The sequence below is a fragment of the Oryzias melastigma genome, linkage group LG20 (assembly GCF_002922805.2).
Source record: "Oryzias melastigma strain HK-1 linkage group LG20, ASM292280v2, whole genome shotgun sequence".
Taxonomy (NCBI): domain Eukaryota; kingdom Metazoa; phylum Chordata; class Actinopteri; order Beloniformes; family Adrianichthyidae; genus Oryzias; species Oryzias melastigma.
The window spans coordinates 9,358,788-9,375,969 of NC_050531.1; the positions used below are offsets into that span (position 1 = coordinate 9,358,788).

Genomic DNA, 17,182 nt, shown 5'->3' on the forward strand with positions numbered 1-17,182 from the left:
CAACACAATTAAAAAGATATTCATATCTATACGTAAACACTTGCGTGTCAATTTCAACAAAAATCTAATATTGTGGATCCCCATTTCAATCAACAGAAGTCAAAGCTTTGTTTAAAAAAAGCTTCAAGCAGAGATTTTCTCTTTTTTGGAAAAATGTTATTGTATTTTTTCTGTTTCTGAAAGTTTTAGATAGTAAGATCAGAAATATGTTGTATTTTGAGGTCAAACGTTGTTCTTTCTCCCTCTGGTAAGTGTGCCATTCAAATCAATACCAGATTTGTTTGTGTTTCTAAAACAAATAGAAAAGATGACACCTTTAGAAATTGAACATTTAAAGAATTGAAATTTTGTAAAAAATTTTCAATTCATAAAAACTACCACGATGAAATGAATAGAACTTTCAGAGTAAATACACAGAAACAACTTGTGTTTTAATAAGACAAAACAAAAGCCAAGTCAATTTCATAAGCTTTTATTTACATGCAATAGTGCTCCAGCATGTTCAGCCGCAACACGGCTGCACTTTTCAGGGAGTGTAGATTCAAGATCTCCTTCATTTCAATCACAAACGTCTCTGTCGAAGACTAATACTTTTGAACTGAGCAGTGAGGAAGGAATAATACTGACACTCTTGTCACAGCACCCTCATCCTGACAGTCATTTGGTAACCAGCAAATAGGTAAACATAGAAGTGGCTGCAGTGTAAGTCGAGCTTATCCATGACTGAGTAATTTTCCAGAATCTCTCCCATTCAGTGATTAAAAGAAACAAACCCAGAGGAAAAAATAAATAACTATACAATATATAATCTCTTGGACGCTACTGGAAAAGTTTATGTTGCATACACTTTGTTAATAGCTTGTTAATGATGAGAAATGCATAATACATTTGTGTTACTGCTATACAAATGACAGTTTATGTGGAGGAAACACAACAGAGAAAAGAGCAGGAGAGCACCTCATGATAACAGCATCAAAATGATTAGAATGATCCCTTTATTTCTGTTGTGTGTCTTAAAAGTACCTATGGGGAGTTTTTTGTTTTGTTGTAAGGGGAGTTAAAAGAAAAACAGGAGGTGAGAGTCTAAACGTGAAGTGCTGAACTGAGAAGGAGAGACGCTTTTATGCCCCTCCAGGAGAACAAAGTTTAGTGCCACAACTCCCTTAGTCTGTGAAGTGAGCAGAAAGATGAATAGTCTTTTTTTTCAATATGAAAATATCAATATATACAGTATAATCAGACACTTATGTACAAAGCCATAAATATATAAATATCTGTTATACAAAAATAAATATTTTCTCTTGTTTTTGACAGTCTCTTATGCGTCTGTGGAGTCGGCCGTTCCTCCACTTTCTGGTGACACTTCATTCAATATGATGTCCTCTTCTTGTATTGTATCTTGGGACTGTGGTGTTACAGCTGCTGAAGACTGTGCTGTGAATATCTCTTGATCTTCAAGTGACAGAAGATACAGAGATGCTGGCTCTGGAAGGGAAAAAAATGCAGGAAATTTTACTCTTCAGTAAATTTCTGTAGCAAAAAATGTAAAAAAAATTCTACCCCACTGGCAGATTTTCTTTAAATAAGCGAAGAAAAAATAATCACCCAATGCGTTGAGAGAAATCACATTTTTAAGAAACAAATTCTAGTCACTAATACGTGTTTTCTCAAACTAAGATTATTTTGCTATTGAAAAATGTTCTTGATAATGCTACTGTCAAAAATACAACGGCCATCGCGCGATGGGAGGGCATTGGCAGAATCTCTTTATAATGTCATGCCATCCTCCATTTTTTTCTTAAAATCATTGCTATAAGTTATGAATGTAGACGGCGGCAGTCATGTGGCAGTCAGGCGGCAGTCATGTAGCAGTCAGGCGGCAGTCATGTAGCAGTCAGGCGGCAATCATGTGGCAGGCAAGCGGCAGTCATGTAGCAGTCAGGCGGCAGTCATGTAGCAGTCAGGCGGCAATCATGTGGCAGGCAAGCGGCAGTCATGTGGCAGTCAGGCGGCAGTCATGTGGCAGTCAGGCGGCAGTCATGTAGCAGTCAGGCGGCAGTCATGTAGCAATCAGGCGGCAGTCATGTAGCAATCAGGCGGCAGTCATGTAGCAATCAGGCGGCAATCATGTAGCAATCAGGCGGCAATCATGTGGCAGGCAAGTGGCAGTCAGGCGGCAGTCAGGCGGCAGTCAGGCGGCATTCATGTAGCAGTCAGGCGGCATTCATGTAGCAATCAGGCAGCAGTCATGTGGCAGGAAGGCGGCAGTCATGTGGCAGTCAGGCAGCAGTCACGTGGCAGGCAGGCAGCAGTCACGTGGCAGGCAGGCGGCAGTCATGTGGCAGGCAGGCGGCAGTCATGTGGCAGGCAGGCGGCAGACATGTGGCAGACATGTGGCAGGCAGGCGGCAGTCATGTGGCAGTCATTTGGCAGTTATGTGGCAGTCAGGCTGCAGTCATGTGGCAGTCAGGCGGCAGTCATGTAGCAGTCAGGCGGCAGCCAAGAGGTGGCAACAAAGCATACCAAATGGCCTACTGTTATATACCTCCACAGTACCAGGCAGTTGGTGGCACTTAATATGGACAGCTTTTGTTTCAGAGACATTTACACATCATCCAGTCAGAGGTGCTGCCAACCGCGATTCGCCTAGCTGTCGCCCGATTTCAAAATGTGTCCAGGCGGCCACTGACCAATGCCAACTTTTAGAGAAAAATTGTCCAGTAGCCAAAAAATTTGTACTTTTTCTTAAAATGTCAGCGGCCACCACTGAGGTTTTAAAAAATGCAACCACCCCCGCATGGCCATCTACCCAAATTCACAGACAAACTTGCATTGCAAGACAAAAAAAAAAATACAATTTTTCTTGAAACAAAGTCTTCTACTTTTTAAGTCTTTTAAGTCTTCTACTTTTTAAGTAGAAGACTTTCCTTAATTTTTGCAGCGAAAAAAATGAAAAAAAAAATATCTTTCTTGTTTGCCTTTATCTATAAAGATCTTTATTATTTGTGTAAATTTGGCTTCTATACGTACTCGGGGCAGACTCCGCTGCTCCGTCTCCACCACAACTGCAGTCACCTCCCACTTCCTGTGGGCTGACGAGTTGATGGGAGCATGCCAAGAGCTGATGGGTGGAGCTGTCGGGAGAACAGCATGTCGGCTCATGATGATCAGGGATACTTTTAAGAAAAAAAAACAAAGAAAACAAAGCATTATTGATGATAAAAAATTTTGAAACAAATCTTGGTGTTAAGGGTTTGAAGTTTTCAACCTTTTTTTTCCACAAACACAAACTACAGATATTAGGATTATCTAAAATCTACTTTTTTGTTTTGTTTCTAGATAAAACAGGATATCTCTAAAACACACCTGCTAGTTAGGTGGTAGACGGGTAGATGCCCATTTGACGGCGTCTGTGGTAGCAATGTGTCACACTCTAATTCACAATCCACCTCATCCTGTAAAGCAAATTTAAACAATATTAGTAAATAAGTCTAGTATAATAATGAGATTATATGATAGTTATTTTTTTTTTACCTGCTGTAATCCTGGCAGACAGTGTTGTGGGTGCTGAGCTTTGCCGTTTTGAGGGAACTCTCCATTAGCCGGGTAAACACCGTGTTGAGCCGCCATGTGGGCGTCCAGCGGACAGTGTCCCACAAGAGCAAGCCCCTGAAGCGGAACCATTGTATACTGACATGAAGATACCGGAGTCGCCACAGCCGGAAAACACAGATCGGATGTTTGCTCTACGGAAAACAGAGAGAAAGGAATCACACGTGTGATAGGAGAAAAAAAAAAGGATTTCCCGGAGAGACTTAAGCGACAAAAGGACACGCACTCTGTTTGGCCCACGCTCTCCAGAGACAAAAAGGGATGAAGGCAACGATGATGAAGACGAACGCTCCCAGGACAATACCAACTATGAGGTAGGGGAGATCGCCAGGTCGGGGCACCAGCCTGCTGGGCGCCGTCTGATCTTGGTATGGGGACTCTGACGGGACAGGTCGGGGATGGTGGGGCCGAGCTGTGAAAAAAGAAAGGTAAGCAGATGAGAGATTCTGCAAATTAAAAGAAATTTGTGCTTTCTCCTCCTAAACCGGACCAATGGGTGTGTGATTATATGGTTCTGTCCAGTAGCCAGGTTAGGCTCTGGCAGCCTGGTGACCCCAAAAGGAATACAGCGGGTTAAGAAAATGGACGGATGGATGGATGGATGTACCCCAATGCTGCAGAAGATTGACCTCACCTTTGGTTTCCAGGATCACCACATTTCCAAATTCACTTTCTCCCTTCTCGTTGAAACTTTGCATCTTGATGTCATAAGACGTCTCCGGCTGCAGGTCAGTGATGGAGTGCCAGTAAAGGTGCCCCTCCACAATATCCTTCTTGTAGTCACTGTCATTGTCGCTGTCAGTGGGCCGGTAGTAGATGTAGAAACCATAGATAGGCGTGTTGTTTACAGGGGTGTACTGTTGAGGGACAAACAGCGAGCTTAAAATAAGATCCTCTTAAAAAAAAAAAAAAAAGTTCTATTTTCAGTACACTCACAGTCCATTTCAGAATAATAGTGGTTTCGTTGATTGCTTCATTGTAGGTGATGTAGGGCCCATCGATGGGGCGCTCGTGCGTTCGCCCCCCCACGACCGTGTACGCCTTTGAGGGCGCACTGGGCGGGCTGGAGCCAATCACGTTCACAGCCACCACACGGAACTTATAGGACGTACCTGGAGAAGAAGAAAAAAAAGGAACTTCGTCTTTCTGGTCAGTCAACTCCCCCAACAGTTTTATCTTAAGGGTTGAGTAATGATGTTGTTTTACGTCTTCCTTTTCTGAACAAATGTTTTGTTAATTGTGACCCAGTTATGGTTTTGATGAATGGCAGCAATCACTGGAATGGCTCTAACAACACTCATTATGGTGATAAATTTAAAGTCCGTGAGAACGTAATTATGCATGTTATCTTCATTCCAATTATATGGGACATTCTACAACCCCCCCCCTGAAAGGAGAGAAAAAAAAACAGTTTAAACTGTGTGTTTTGTTGACCGACCTTTCTCCAGGCCTGTGATTTCCACAGAGAGCCTCGACGGGGGAATGTTCTCCACCGCCGTCACCCAGTCCTCGCCTGCCCTCTTCACCTTCTTGTACTCCACCCGAAATGACTGGATGGGGAAGCCGCGGTTGCCACGAGGAATCCAAGTCACATACGCCGAAGTCTCCGTGGCTGTTGAGACCGTGGGCTTATCGGGAGCTTCGGGAGCTGCGGAAGAGGAAGAGGGGGGAGGAGTGGTGTCAGCCAAACACGGACATAACTCACAGCTGCCGACATGTAAACCTCAGCGTGTCACATCACTTTCACCACTTACTGGTAGCTCATCCTTCAGAGACAGAAATGCAAAAGAGAGTGAGAAGTGTTAGTCAGAGATGCCCAAGAGGCAGAAACCAGCATGTGGACTTTTTAATCAATACTCAGGTGTTATTAGTTTGTTAATCAAAAGATTTTTCTCAGCAGGGGGAGGGGCTTACGAGAGAGGCTTGGAGAAGGAACGGCAGTTTTAGGTGGATCGATTTGTCCTCCATTGATACCTTTACGACCTGCAGAAAAGAAAAAAACAAAAACTTTTTAGGTAAAGAAACCCCGCGTTATCCATAAGAATAAATAATAGTGATAATGACAGCTGAATGGAGAAAAACATCTAACTGTGGATCTAATTAACAAATACATATATTAAATATAAATATGAGGGCAATTAAGTCCTACTTCCAATCATCTTTTGGTCTATTTTCAAAGAGTTCCTAGTTTTTTTATTATTATTATTAAGAATTTGCTGTTTTTAGCCAAAATCAAAACCTGTCATTTTCTAGAACATTGTTTACGCAGAATGGCACTAGTTTATCAGAAATTTGCTCTGAGTTGTGAGTGAAACTTTTGCATCCCTTTGTTTATACTCTCTCCCGCGACAGCCCCTCACAATCCCAACCTAACATTACCAGTACAGCAAAAATATCGAGCAATATTGGAACTTTCCAGGCGTACAGTTTTAAAGCGCAGACAATGAAGGATCTATTTTTCTGCAAGTGGATGCATCGGAATGGAGTGGAGCGTTGAGCTTGTGGCCTACCGACTGTAGTTTGTTCATAACAACTTTTTCTAACGGCCTTTTTTCATCTGCTCCTGTTTCAACACAGCTTAAATGAAGAAATACTTGAATTATTTCTGACAGGAATGTGTTCCATTTCATTTTTAATGACTTATCTGTTAGTGTAAATATCTACAGAAGTTATGAACCAGAGAATGATAATTCATGTTAAGGAAATGGTAAGGTTGCGCCAGGTGGGATTAAATAAATTGACTTCCTCCCACCTCCCTTTCAAGCAATCTATAATTTGATGCCTGGATCTTATGTCTGACATATCTTTGTATCTGTTGATTGTATTTCATATAAAATCTTGCTTGATACCTTGAAATAAACTATTTCAAATCAAATTCAAATCAAAAATGTAAATGTTGTACCTTTTCCTGTCCTGAAGGTCATCATGGCCGGCTGTCCCAAACCGGCGCAGTTCTTGGCAGTCATCTCCACTTCATACAGACTGTCCGGCTGCAGCTTGGCTAGAGTCAGCTTTTGAAGAGAGCCAGAGATACTCCTCGACGTCCAGTCAGCAAGAACGTCTCCCACCTGAAGAGGAAAGAAGTTAACTCAACACGAAGATGTAAGAGTAAGCATTTCATTTGCAAAACAAAAGGAGTCAGTTTTACCTTTTTGTATTTAATCACATACTCCAGCACAGGTGGGGTGTGTTCGTGTCGCGGCCTCCAGATGAGATCGTAGTGGTCGGCCTTGCCTGTGCGTGGCTGACTAAGGATGATGGGGGCTTCTGCGGGAACCAGCTGTCCCGTAAGTTCGGAGCAGTCCAGAGGCAGCATGGCCCCAGAGGCCCCGGGCTTTATCGGAGGTTGCTCTCTCAGTACCTTGTCTGGACTGAGCGGACGATAGATGGAGGGGAGTCTCCCCCGAGACGAAATCCCTACAAAAACACCCACATTTAAATCTAAATGTCACAAGAAATTGAATCACTAAGTTTAATCTACTCACCGGTTGATACAGTGATGAGACGAGCAAAGGCCTGCGCGCTGCCCACTCCGTTCTCCACCATGCACTGGTACAGGCCTTCATCCTGAGGCCCCACGTTGGAAACGCGCAGCTTGTTGGAGGTCAGACGGTGGCGGACAGACGGGCTGAGCGGCCGGGCATTGTGGAGCCACATCACGGAGGGGGTGGGTTTACCTCTGGCATCACAGGTAAAGCGCACCGTGCTTCCATGGACAACTTCCTGCTGCTGGAGCTCCACCGTCACCTGAGGAGGCTCTGCATGACGAGAAAAAAAAAAAAAAAAAGAGCTGACCTCTGATCACCAGGTTTACTCTTTAGGCATTGAGTCATCCCAGTTTAAAAAAACACGAGGATATATGACACTGGAGGGGGAGGGCAGAGTCAGACAGGCCAGCTAGTTGATGGTTGGCTGCTTGTGAATGAGGGAAAAGACAGAACTCATTAAAGCTACAGCAGCGGGCTGACTTTAATTAGAGCCAGCTGCAGAGAGACAGAGTATTCATACACACACATGCACATACACACACAAAATCACTGTAAAAACAGTCATCCATTACTTAGACACATTCAATCAAGTGCTAGTGTGTAATAGAAAGCTCTGTCTGTATGCTTTTGCACTCACTGAGTCCTGTCTCGTACCAGGAGTCAGGATGGTTGTAAAACCCATGACTCAGACACAAAAACCCCAAAAAACAAACTCCAAACTGACTCAAATGAACAAATATGTCAGTTAGCAAAAGTGTTAAAAGACGACGACCACCTTACCATACACGTGCACATCGTAGCGCACAGTGGCAGGGCTGTCAAAGTTGATGATGTTGCCCGCCTTGCAGATGTAGACGCCAGAGTCCCCTTCATCCACAGCGTCGATCAGCAGGTTGCTGAGCAGGAAGTGTGTGTTGTTGTGGGAGCGCAAGTCGTGGTCATCCTTGGTCCACGTCACCTGAGGAGTGGGGATGCCGCTGGCGACGCACTCCAGGACGAGCCGCTGGCCCTTGGTCACCATGATGGACCGCTGCGCCGGCGGGTAAATGATTCGAGCCGCTTCGGACGTGGAGCCTGAAGGAGAGGAGGACGGAACGCAAAGAGGAGGTTGTGAGGGCTCGGCGCTCTGACTTTGAAGATGAGGAATGCATTCATGCGGGATGAAGATCATACATGCGCACCACGAGGTTCTGCAGAAACATCTGCAAAGCTTTAATATTCAAGTTATGATATATTGCAGCTCAAATGGAAAATATATTTTATTAATTAAATCAAACAATTAAATAAAGTAGACTTACGGCGAATGCGAAGACGGTCTGTGGATGTGGAGGTTTTGACCTCCTGAGTGACGGGGTTGTAAGCAGCGCACTTATATGGTCCCTCATCTTCTTGAGTGGCGTTAGCTATCTGCAAGTTCCCTGATGGCATGATGAGGTAGTTTCCTGCAGTTGAGATGTTAGAAAAATGAAAATCAAAAAGCTCCAACACGAAAAAACTTAATTGTGAAAGACTTTGTAACCTGAGCTCTATCTACCATTTCAACAGTTGGCTGCACTGTCAGGAGGAGCCACAGAGTGGCGCCCTTGAGGCTGACTGAGCATGCTCAGCTGGTCATTTCCTCACAGATAAGCAGCAGATAGCACTACCTACAGCTCCCAGGCATCATCAACATACCGGCCACAAACCACTGGAGCTTTTCTTCTCTTCCAGGCAACTTGGAAGTAAATACTTTGAAAAATAAACAACCGCATTCCCGTGTTTCAACATTCTCCAGATAACAACCTTATCACCGGTTTTATGAAGACTCAGATAACAGGATTGTAGCATTCCGGTAAATTATGAAGATAATACGGGAATTAGGAGAGCAATGAGGGTGAGATTGGGTATCTTTAGATTCAAATGGACCTCTGCAGCAGAACACTACCTTTCGACGTTTCCAGCCATTCCTGCTTGACGCTGTAGCGGACCTGTGCCTTGGGTTGACTCTCGGGGAGGTGACACTCGATGACGGCTGTGTTGCCTTCGTCCACTTCGATTTCCTGCTGGTCGTCAGGCTCGAAGTCGCGCAGCTCTGGAAAACAGGACAAATTTGTCACACCACTTGCAGCACAGCTCAGCTTCATTCTGCATAAATCTCATCTTAGTGCTCGAGTACACAGCCAGTTCTGGAGTTTACAAGAAGAAAACCACAATATTCTGAGCAATAATACCACATATGGGTAACAAACCCTCCACTCCCTCCCATCAGCCAGTCTCTGCTGTGTTGCAACCACATTTCCGCTGTGTTGCTAATGTTTTCTCTTAAGTCATCTTTCTGCTATCTGTCTAAAAAGAATTCAAAGGAGCAACATAAAAAAAAATCTGCGGGAAATAATAAAACCCATTAATCCTGCTAACATTATACTGGGATCCAGTTTAGTCTGTGGGAAACGGAGGAGTGGGATTACCGGGGCCATGTGATACAACTGTGTCCTGCAGACATGGAGTCTGCGGAGCAGCGACTCTCACCTGACCTCTGACTTCCCTAAACCCCTCGAATGAGCGACCCAGAGGCCCGAGCTCGGGGTCAAAGGTGAGAGTGCTGCATCCGAGAAAGATATCCAGTTCGGCCCCGAGAGGAAGCAGCAAAAAAAAAAAAAAAAAAAAACCCTTCTGGTATAGGAGACCAGAGGGGCCGAAATTAAAAGTCATAAAAACCCTAAGCTAGCAGGCGAGACGTTGCCATTTTCTAAATGTGAAGCAGAAGGAGACTGAAATGAGAGTGAGGGAAGAAAAACAGCGAAAAGAGATGTAGGAGGGGAGGGAGGTAAGGAAAAACTGGAGAAATCGAAAAAATTTGTCATGAAGGAGTCCAAGAGCAAAATGAAAGATAAATAAAACTTCTCCAGGAAGGTAATTAAACGTCTACCAGCTTTTGTTGATTTACTCTTAGCAAATACAGAGCCTCCATTCTTTCTGGAGGTGCTACAACTGCTGTGTTTTTCTTGGACCGGCGGCGCTGTTCAGCGCAAAAAGAGAGAAACCACGCTGCTGGTACATTCGGGTCAGCTGATTAGGCTTTGTATACAGATCTAATTCAATAAGCAAAGTTCAGTCATTCTATCCTCCGATAGGGACATAGGAGTGATTTACTCAAAGCACTGATTAATTCACCCGCAAGCTCTGGATCAGTCTCTCTGTCTGCATCTGGAGGAGCGTTGATGGGAGAAACAGGGAACACACACACAGACACACACGCATGTGCAGACGCTCAACATGACTCCGTCTCAGACTCTGATTCTTGAAAGATGGGAATCCCAGCCAGGACATGTCAAGCTTTAGTGGTGTGTGTAAGAGACTGGTTGGCGCTCCATTTGCTAAATCAATCAGGTGGTGTTTTTACAGACAACCCACTTCCAAACTCCGCCCCAACAACTCCCTATGTCCCGCATTCTTCACGACAACGTGTGCACTTTCTCCATCCGTGCAGGACACACAAAGTGCACACCTGAGAGGCGCACGTGTGCGGGTCCTGTAGGGCTGCCACGATTAGTCGACTAACCTACGACTAATTTAATAGTTACTTTATATTATATGGAGTTGGGGTGTAGTAAAATTAAAGTTATAATGGCATTATGTTAGCCTTTTGGACTACTTTGGCATCTAATAAGGTTTTTTAGGCTATTTTGGAGTTTAGCTAGTATTTGGGCTACATGCTAGCTGTTTTGGCTACTGTAGAATTTTTTTTCCAGGTTTTTTAGGCTAATTTTGAGTTTTGCTAATGTTTCAGCTCCATGCTAGCTATTTTGGCCAATTTGTTTTTTTTTTTTTTTTTGGGCTATTTTTGAGTTTAGCTAATATTTCAGCAGCATGTTGGCTGTTTTTGGCTAATTTAGGCTTTTTTTGTTTTATTTTTAGGATATTTTGGAGTTTAGCTAATATTTCATCTCCATGCTAGCTTTTTTGGCTAACTTCAGGCTTTTTTTGTTTTATTTTTAGGATATTTTGGAATTTAGGTAATATTTTAGCAGCATGTTAGCCGTTTTGGCTAACTAAGGCTTTTTTGGAGTTTAGCTAATATTTCACCTACATGCAGGCTGTTTTGGCTAACTTTGACTTTTTTCATTGTTTAGGCTAATTTTACATTTAACTAATATTTTAGCTGGCTATTAGCTTCAGTGATTTCAGCTATCAACTTTAGCTTTTTTAGTTATCAATTTCAGCATCTTCAGCAATCGTCACTAGCATCCTCAGTGGCCAAATTCAGCTTACAGCATACACAATGACAGGTAATGCTATATATATAGTTTTCAGTTAGTTTAAAGCCAATGATGTGTTTTACATCCACTTTGTGCATAACCCGATTAGTCGACTGAACAGTAAAAATAATCAGTGATTAGTTGACTATTAAAATAATCGTTTGTGGCAGCACTAGTGTAATGCACGAACGGAGAGCTGATTGGACACGTATAGCTGATCACCCGGCGCTTCACATTCATTATCACTGTCTGTCAGAGCAGGAAGCTTTTTTAACTTGGTGCCGAAACAGCGCAGATCCTTCGAAGTCTGATAGTGTGGAGGGGCTTTAATCAACATGTCCCCTTATCCCGAAAAAAACCTACAACCGAAAGAGCTGGCAAAAGGAAAGCACGTACACACTCCCAAGGGAGTGATTCTTTAGGCAATTTCAGGGTGGCCGGAGAGAAACCATTATTAAATCAAAGATGGCTTTTAAAGAACTGCACTTTTTGTTATCTCAGCATGTTGGGACTATCAATCTTTACTGCCCAGTGGGGGAAAAAAACAGGAAAAGTAAAGATGGCAAAACAGAAGACAAGAGAAAGTGAAAAAAAATAATGTGAGAGTGAGGTTATGGAGGGCTGGGAGGAGAATGTGACATCACGTCTCATCTTGTGGTAGGATCTTGTCCCGACTGGCCTAAAAACACCTCCAGCTTCTCCGGTGAAGAAAGCCTCATACATCAATCACATCACTGCGCGTAAAACAATACTGTCAACAGACGCCTTTTTCTCACCTAATGGCATGTTCTGCTGTTGCCTCCACCCATATCCTCTATCCACCCCCTCACAGACACACAACACTCTTATCTCCCCCTCAGCCCTCTACCCAGTAATGGGGTCGTAATTTTTGGCAGGCCCTGCTGTCGGGTCCTAAGGAAAGGAATGCGGTGTTGTGGGGAGCAAAGGGGCCAATGTAGGTGGCGAAGGGGTGGCGTCCTTCCTTCCCCGCTCTCGCTGGCCTCCGGCCCTTGGGTCTGCTCCATTCCTGGAGCTCGGGTTTCACAGTTTCAGGCCCCCCTCTCAGTCCCATGATGCATATCAAGTATAACAGTCGGAGCAGCAAAGCTCTAAAAGTGTCAGCATGAGGAGTCATTGATATGAACTCTATTAGACCGACAACAGGCAGCAGAAAAACTGCTGTTTTGTTTGTCTGCATGCACTAATTGGTTATTGCACTTACCAGTAATGTGCTGCAGATTCTCACTGCAGGAACCAAAACTGTAGCTGGTCTGGGCCCTTTGTGAGATTATATTCAGACTAACCACAAGCAGTGGAAAATTACAAGGTTTACAGTGTTGCATTGGTAAAGAGTTGAAGCAAACAAATTCCACCCCTTCATTGTCTTTGTTCCCCTTGAGGAAAATGAAACCAAGTCGCTCCTTGGATCCTCTGACAAACCAGAGAGGGCTTTAAAGGGGCCCGTGTGTTTGTGTTTACTTGTCACAGCTTTGTGTGGGTGGCTACTCACTGGCAGCGGTGACGTTAGCAGGAACACTGGCCAGGGCTCCGGCACCGGTGCTGGCCACACACTGGTATCTGCCCAGTGTTAGGTTGGAGAGAGCGGGGATGAACAGGCTGCTGGGGCCCACCACTACGCCCAGGTCTCCGTTAGCCAACGGTTCGCCATTGAGGCGCCAGCTGACTTTGACGGAGGCGGGTCTGGCACTGCAGGGTAAGGTGACGCTGCCTCCTAACTTCTGCACCACAGACTGAGGCTCTTCGGTGAACAATGGTACTTCATCTGGGGAGGAAAGTCACAGTTTAGACAGCTGAAAATGAAAAATTACTGTATTAGATCTATCTTTCAATAGTGTTCTGATATATTTCTGAGTATAAGGGTGTACTACACATCTATTTGTAATCATCTCATCTTGGGATATTTTCCGATGTCTATTAGAGTGGATTTTAAAAAAAAAACATTTACTAGTTTAAACAAATAAATGTAACAATTTTATTTCCATCAATTCATCTTCAGAATCCGCTGAATCCCTATTAGCGTCACAGGTTTGCTGTTTCCAATCTAGCTACTGTTGAAGGTGGACTACACCCTAACCAGGTCACCAGTTTGTCACACACTAACTCACTCACAAAGTGGATTAATTTGCAGACAATAGTTAACCTATGAAACATGCTATTGAACAGTGGGAGGAAGCGGGAGAAAATCTACACCCGTAGAGGGACAACATGTAAACTTCACACAGAAAGGTCCCAGCTGGCATTTCAACCAGGCACTTCCCACTGTCAGGTCACAGAGCTAACCGTGGTGCCAGTAATCGACTTGCAATAAGTAACAAACATTTCTATTGAAATATATTTAAGGATCTCAAAACCTTGCATCAAAACGACAATCCATCATTTCTGTTTAGATTTTTAACTTGTATAACCTAACAAAATGATGGTAAAATGTTTAATCTTTGGGTCAGAGAGGTTTATTATTATTAATACATTTTTCTTTGATTCTATAAATGACTCTTTAATCAGAATGACATTACAGCAATCTGGCCCTTCAACTGTCTCCGAAAATCGTTATTGGAGGCTTAATCACATGTCATCAATCTGACCAATCAGAAGTGGTTAACGTCCTCACTTCCTTGTTCTGATTCGCCCCATAAAGTCTCTCAGTTCCAACAAAAATAACAGCAAAAGTTCATGTTTAGCGGTGTAGCTTCTCTTCGGGATCCGGTGTCTGACAGCTTAAAAAGTGAACAAATTAATGAAGCCCAGAGACTTGATTCTGCCAAGCATCTGCGCCAGTTTTTCGCACTACATCCCCCATGATGCTTTGGGTTAAAGTGACAGTGCCTCTGAGCTGCAATGATGCTTTCTGCTTTTTCTGCTTAAATTTTTAAAAAATGGACACAAGATTGTGGAGGGACTGTACATCAATACAGACTAATTTTTTTGGATGCCAGTGTGCCAGAGAAAGAGCACCTTGGCTCAAAAAAGGTTGAAAAACACTGCTTTACACCAATGTTTCCATGTTTATATTTGATAGTAAAAGGAGAAAAGGGATGGTGGCACACCAAAATCACAATGATAGAAATAAGTTTGACTTTGCTTATATATTCTATATCTAGTGCATGTTTAAAAAAAATTCTCTAATAGACATGTAAAAATATCCAAATATTAGATGTCTACAGGTCGATGTGTGGGAGATTAATATTCATTTTAAATGTTCTATCATTGTTATTATTACCATCTTATATGCACCATACCACATGTATTTTACTATTAACATGATGGAATTAAAACTTAATAACAATTATTTTACTAGTAGGCTGCTAAAGGGTTTAAAGCTGGGGAAAGGATGGTGCACTGGGATTCTGTCCTCTATTCTCATTTACTTCTCTTCTCCTTTACTCTTTATCTACCTTTTCTTTTGTTTAGTGCAGTGCAGTTCATGTGTTGTTCCTCTTCTACTACCACAGGTATGAATCCCAATGAGACAACTGTTGTTTGATACAGTATTATATAAATTGAACTGAATTGATTATATACAGAACACTATTGGTAGACATCTAATAAAATCATCTCAGACATCCAGTAGACATCTACAATAGATGTCAATTAGTTATCCAATAAACATCTAGAAATCTATCATACAACTAATAGACATCAAAGGTAAATGTATATTAGTTATTTAATATAAATCTATTGCAGAGGTATACCAGATATCTAAATTCATCATGTATTTGGTGGGAAAAAACTATACAAATGGTGTGTTTACAAGGCATGATGGGACTGCAACAACATTATCTGTGGGAAAATCGTCTGCTAGAGATCTAAATTGCTACAGCTACAGACCTATATGAATTGATGTCTATTGAATATATATAGCTGTAAGCTTTAAAAATAGCCATGACTTTGATATATAATGGATTTGTCCGTGGTTAGTGGGTTTGTTTCGATTTTTTCACATGATTAAAGGCTAACAAATATTTATAGAAAAAGACGAGTGGAGAAAAGCGGCCTTGCGCTGATATGCAACCCTTTACAGTAGTAATGTGCTGCATATTGATGCAAAGTTAATTTAAAAATCAGCTTTTTTCTGCATTAGAATCAGCTGGGATTACGTTAATTGAGCAAATGGTTGAAAATGTATGTTATGTCAAAGAGTATGTGTTGTTTAGGTGTCTCCTGTGACATCTCTGGTGTTAAAGGGTTATAGGGGTATGTTGCCAAAAATCATCCAGAGCAAATTATTCACCAAAATTCTTTATTTAGCTGTTTATTCATTAATTAATTGGTAAATTACAGCAGTTCCCCAAAAAAAGGTTTCTATTCTTTTCCAGTTCACCCATGATGCACGAGCAGTTACGGCTCATCCAAACAGCTCAGTCCTTCAAATTTATTTCAAACAAACTGTAGTGACTGCTGCCAGACATCCAAACACTTCACTTTCTGTGTTGGAGCCACGTTGTGTTGACCCTGGCAGGGTTTATTCTGTTCCAGGTGTCCAGAAAAATTAATAAAAAGGCCCTTTTTGATGCCAAGACATTTATTAAAATCTGAATTTTTCAAATTTACGGAGGGAAAATGGTCATAAAACTAAAAAATATAATTAAAAAGACAATTATAGCAGGATTCAGGTATGTTGCAATCTCTACTCACCAGTGGGTGAAGCACCACTCTGCAGGCAGAACAACAGTACTGCACCCAGAGCAAAAACCACTGGAGCCCTTCTCTTTCTCATCCACGGAGTCCAGTAGCGCTTTCCAGACATCTTCCATTCACTACCCCCTGAAAAACACAACAGAACACGGTTAGAGAGTCATTACCATGTTAGGCGCTCTAAAAACAAACGGCACCAGCGAGGTTGTGCTGACTGACTCAAAGAAAACAGCGAAACTTGAAGGGATGACAAGTCTGTCCAAATTCTACTTAAAAGCGTACAACTTTCAGCTGAGCGGCGAGAGCTGGAGTCACGGGAGCCCCTCGCCGCCTGCTTTAATTCAGCATGCATGCACACGAACACAAACAGGCCGCCATTAACGCAACCCAGGTGAGGCGACGCGCTCTGCAGCACCCTCAGCAGCCAAACAAAGCCTTTCTTTTCTCTCAGCCCCCATCTCCCCACAGAACTGATCCCCCCTCTGCCTGCATCCGCACCCATCCAGCCATCAAAGGGGCGCCCTCATTCTGCGGGCCGCAACCTGAGCCCTCCGCTTTCCCGCTCAGGTGTAACCGATACAGGTACAGAGAGGAAAGGAGGAAGGGAGAGAAGAAGAGGTTGTATTCAGGACTTGAGACAAAGAGTACAACTGAGGGAGGGGGTATCACAGCAGAGAGGCGCTCCTTTGTAGGAGAAGACGATGGTCAGAATATTAACAGTTAATGCAGAAAGGGGGGAGTTTTTCTTTCCCTCGTCGCTCGCCGCCAAGTTTCCCAAATTCTTTCCTGTCAGGTTAAACTAACAACTTCCCTTCAGGATGGGGAGGACGGTCCTGCAAATTCTGAAACCCCCCAAATTTTCTCTCACGCACGCCGGGCCTGTCGCCGCTCAACTGTCCTGAATAAACCGTGGTGTAAATGTGGAAGCAGAACACAGCTTTTTCACAGACATGTTTGTCCTGACCCGATTATGGCTCAGAGGAATGATTAATGCATCTCCCTCGCATGCACATAAACACACACACACACAGGAGGGCCAAAGCAGGACAGAAGGAGAATGGAAACTCTTACAGCGCACCTTCATCATCTAATAGCAGCAGTAAAAATGTTTAGCTGCCTGGCACAGTTATTGAAAATGAGTAAAGGAGTAGGCTAATGGAAAAACGTCTGCAACTGTTAAACAAGACCACA

At 43.1% G+C, this 17,182-nt stretch overlaps 1 protein-coding gene across 1 annotated transcript in view; it reads right to left on the reverse strand.

Moving 5' to 3' along the window:
* Nucleotides 1-456: 456 nt before the first annotated feature.
* Nucleotides 457-17,182, reverse strand: part of boc (BOC cell adhesion associated, oncogene regulated) — a 28,923-nt gene continuing 12,197 nt past the window's right edge. The window contains exons 2-18 of the mRNA XM_024280340.2: nt 15,992-16,120; nt 12,849-13,121; nt 9,025-9,171; nt 8,399-8,542; nt 7,881-8,174; nt 7,098-7,370; nt 6,761-7,029; nt 6,515-6,680; nt 5,527-5,595; nt 5,051-5,260; nt 4,549-4,724; nt 4,247-4,469; nt 3,839-4,024; nt 3,535-3,746; nt 3,367-3,455; nt 3,031-3,176; nt 457-1,485 (exon numbers count right to left, since the gene is read on the reverse strand). Coding sequence (XP_024136108.1) covers nt 1,319-1,485; nt 3,031-3,176; nt 3,367-3,455; nt 3,535-3,746; nt 3,839-4,024; nt 4,247-4,469; nt 4,549-4,724; nt 5,051-5,260; nt 5,527-5,595; nt 6,515-6,680; nt 6,761-7,029; nt 7,098-7,370; nt 7,881-8,174; nt 8,399-8,542; nt 9,025-9,171; nt 12,849-13,121; nt 15,992-16,103 — 3,156 coding nt within the window. The 5' untranslated portion in view covers nt 16,104-16,120 and the 3' untranslated portion in view covers nt 457-1,318. The remainder of the gene's footprint in view (nt 1,486-3,030; nt 3,177-3,366; nt 3,456-3,534; nt 3,747-3,838; nt 4,025-4,246; nt 4,470-4,548; nt 4,725-5,050; nt 5,261-5,526; nt 5,596-6,514; nt 6,681-6,760; nt 7,030-7,097; nt 7,371-7,880; nt 8,175-8,398; nt 8,543-9,024; nt 9,172-12,848; nt 13,122-15,991; nt 16,121-17,182) is intronic.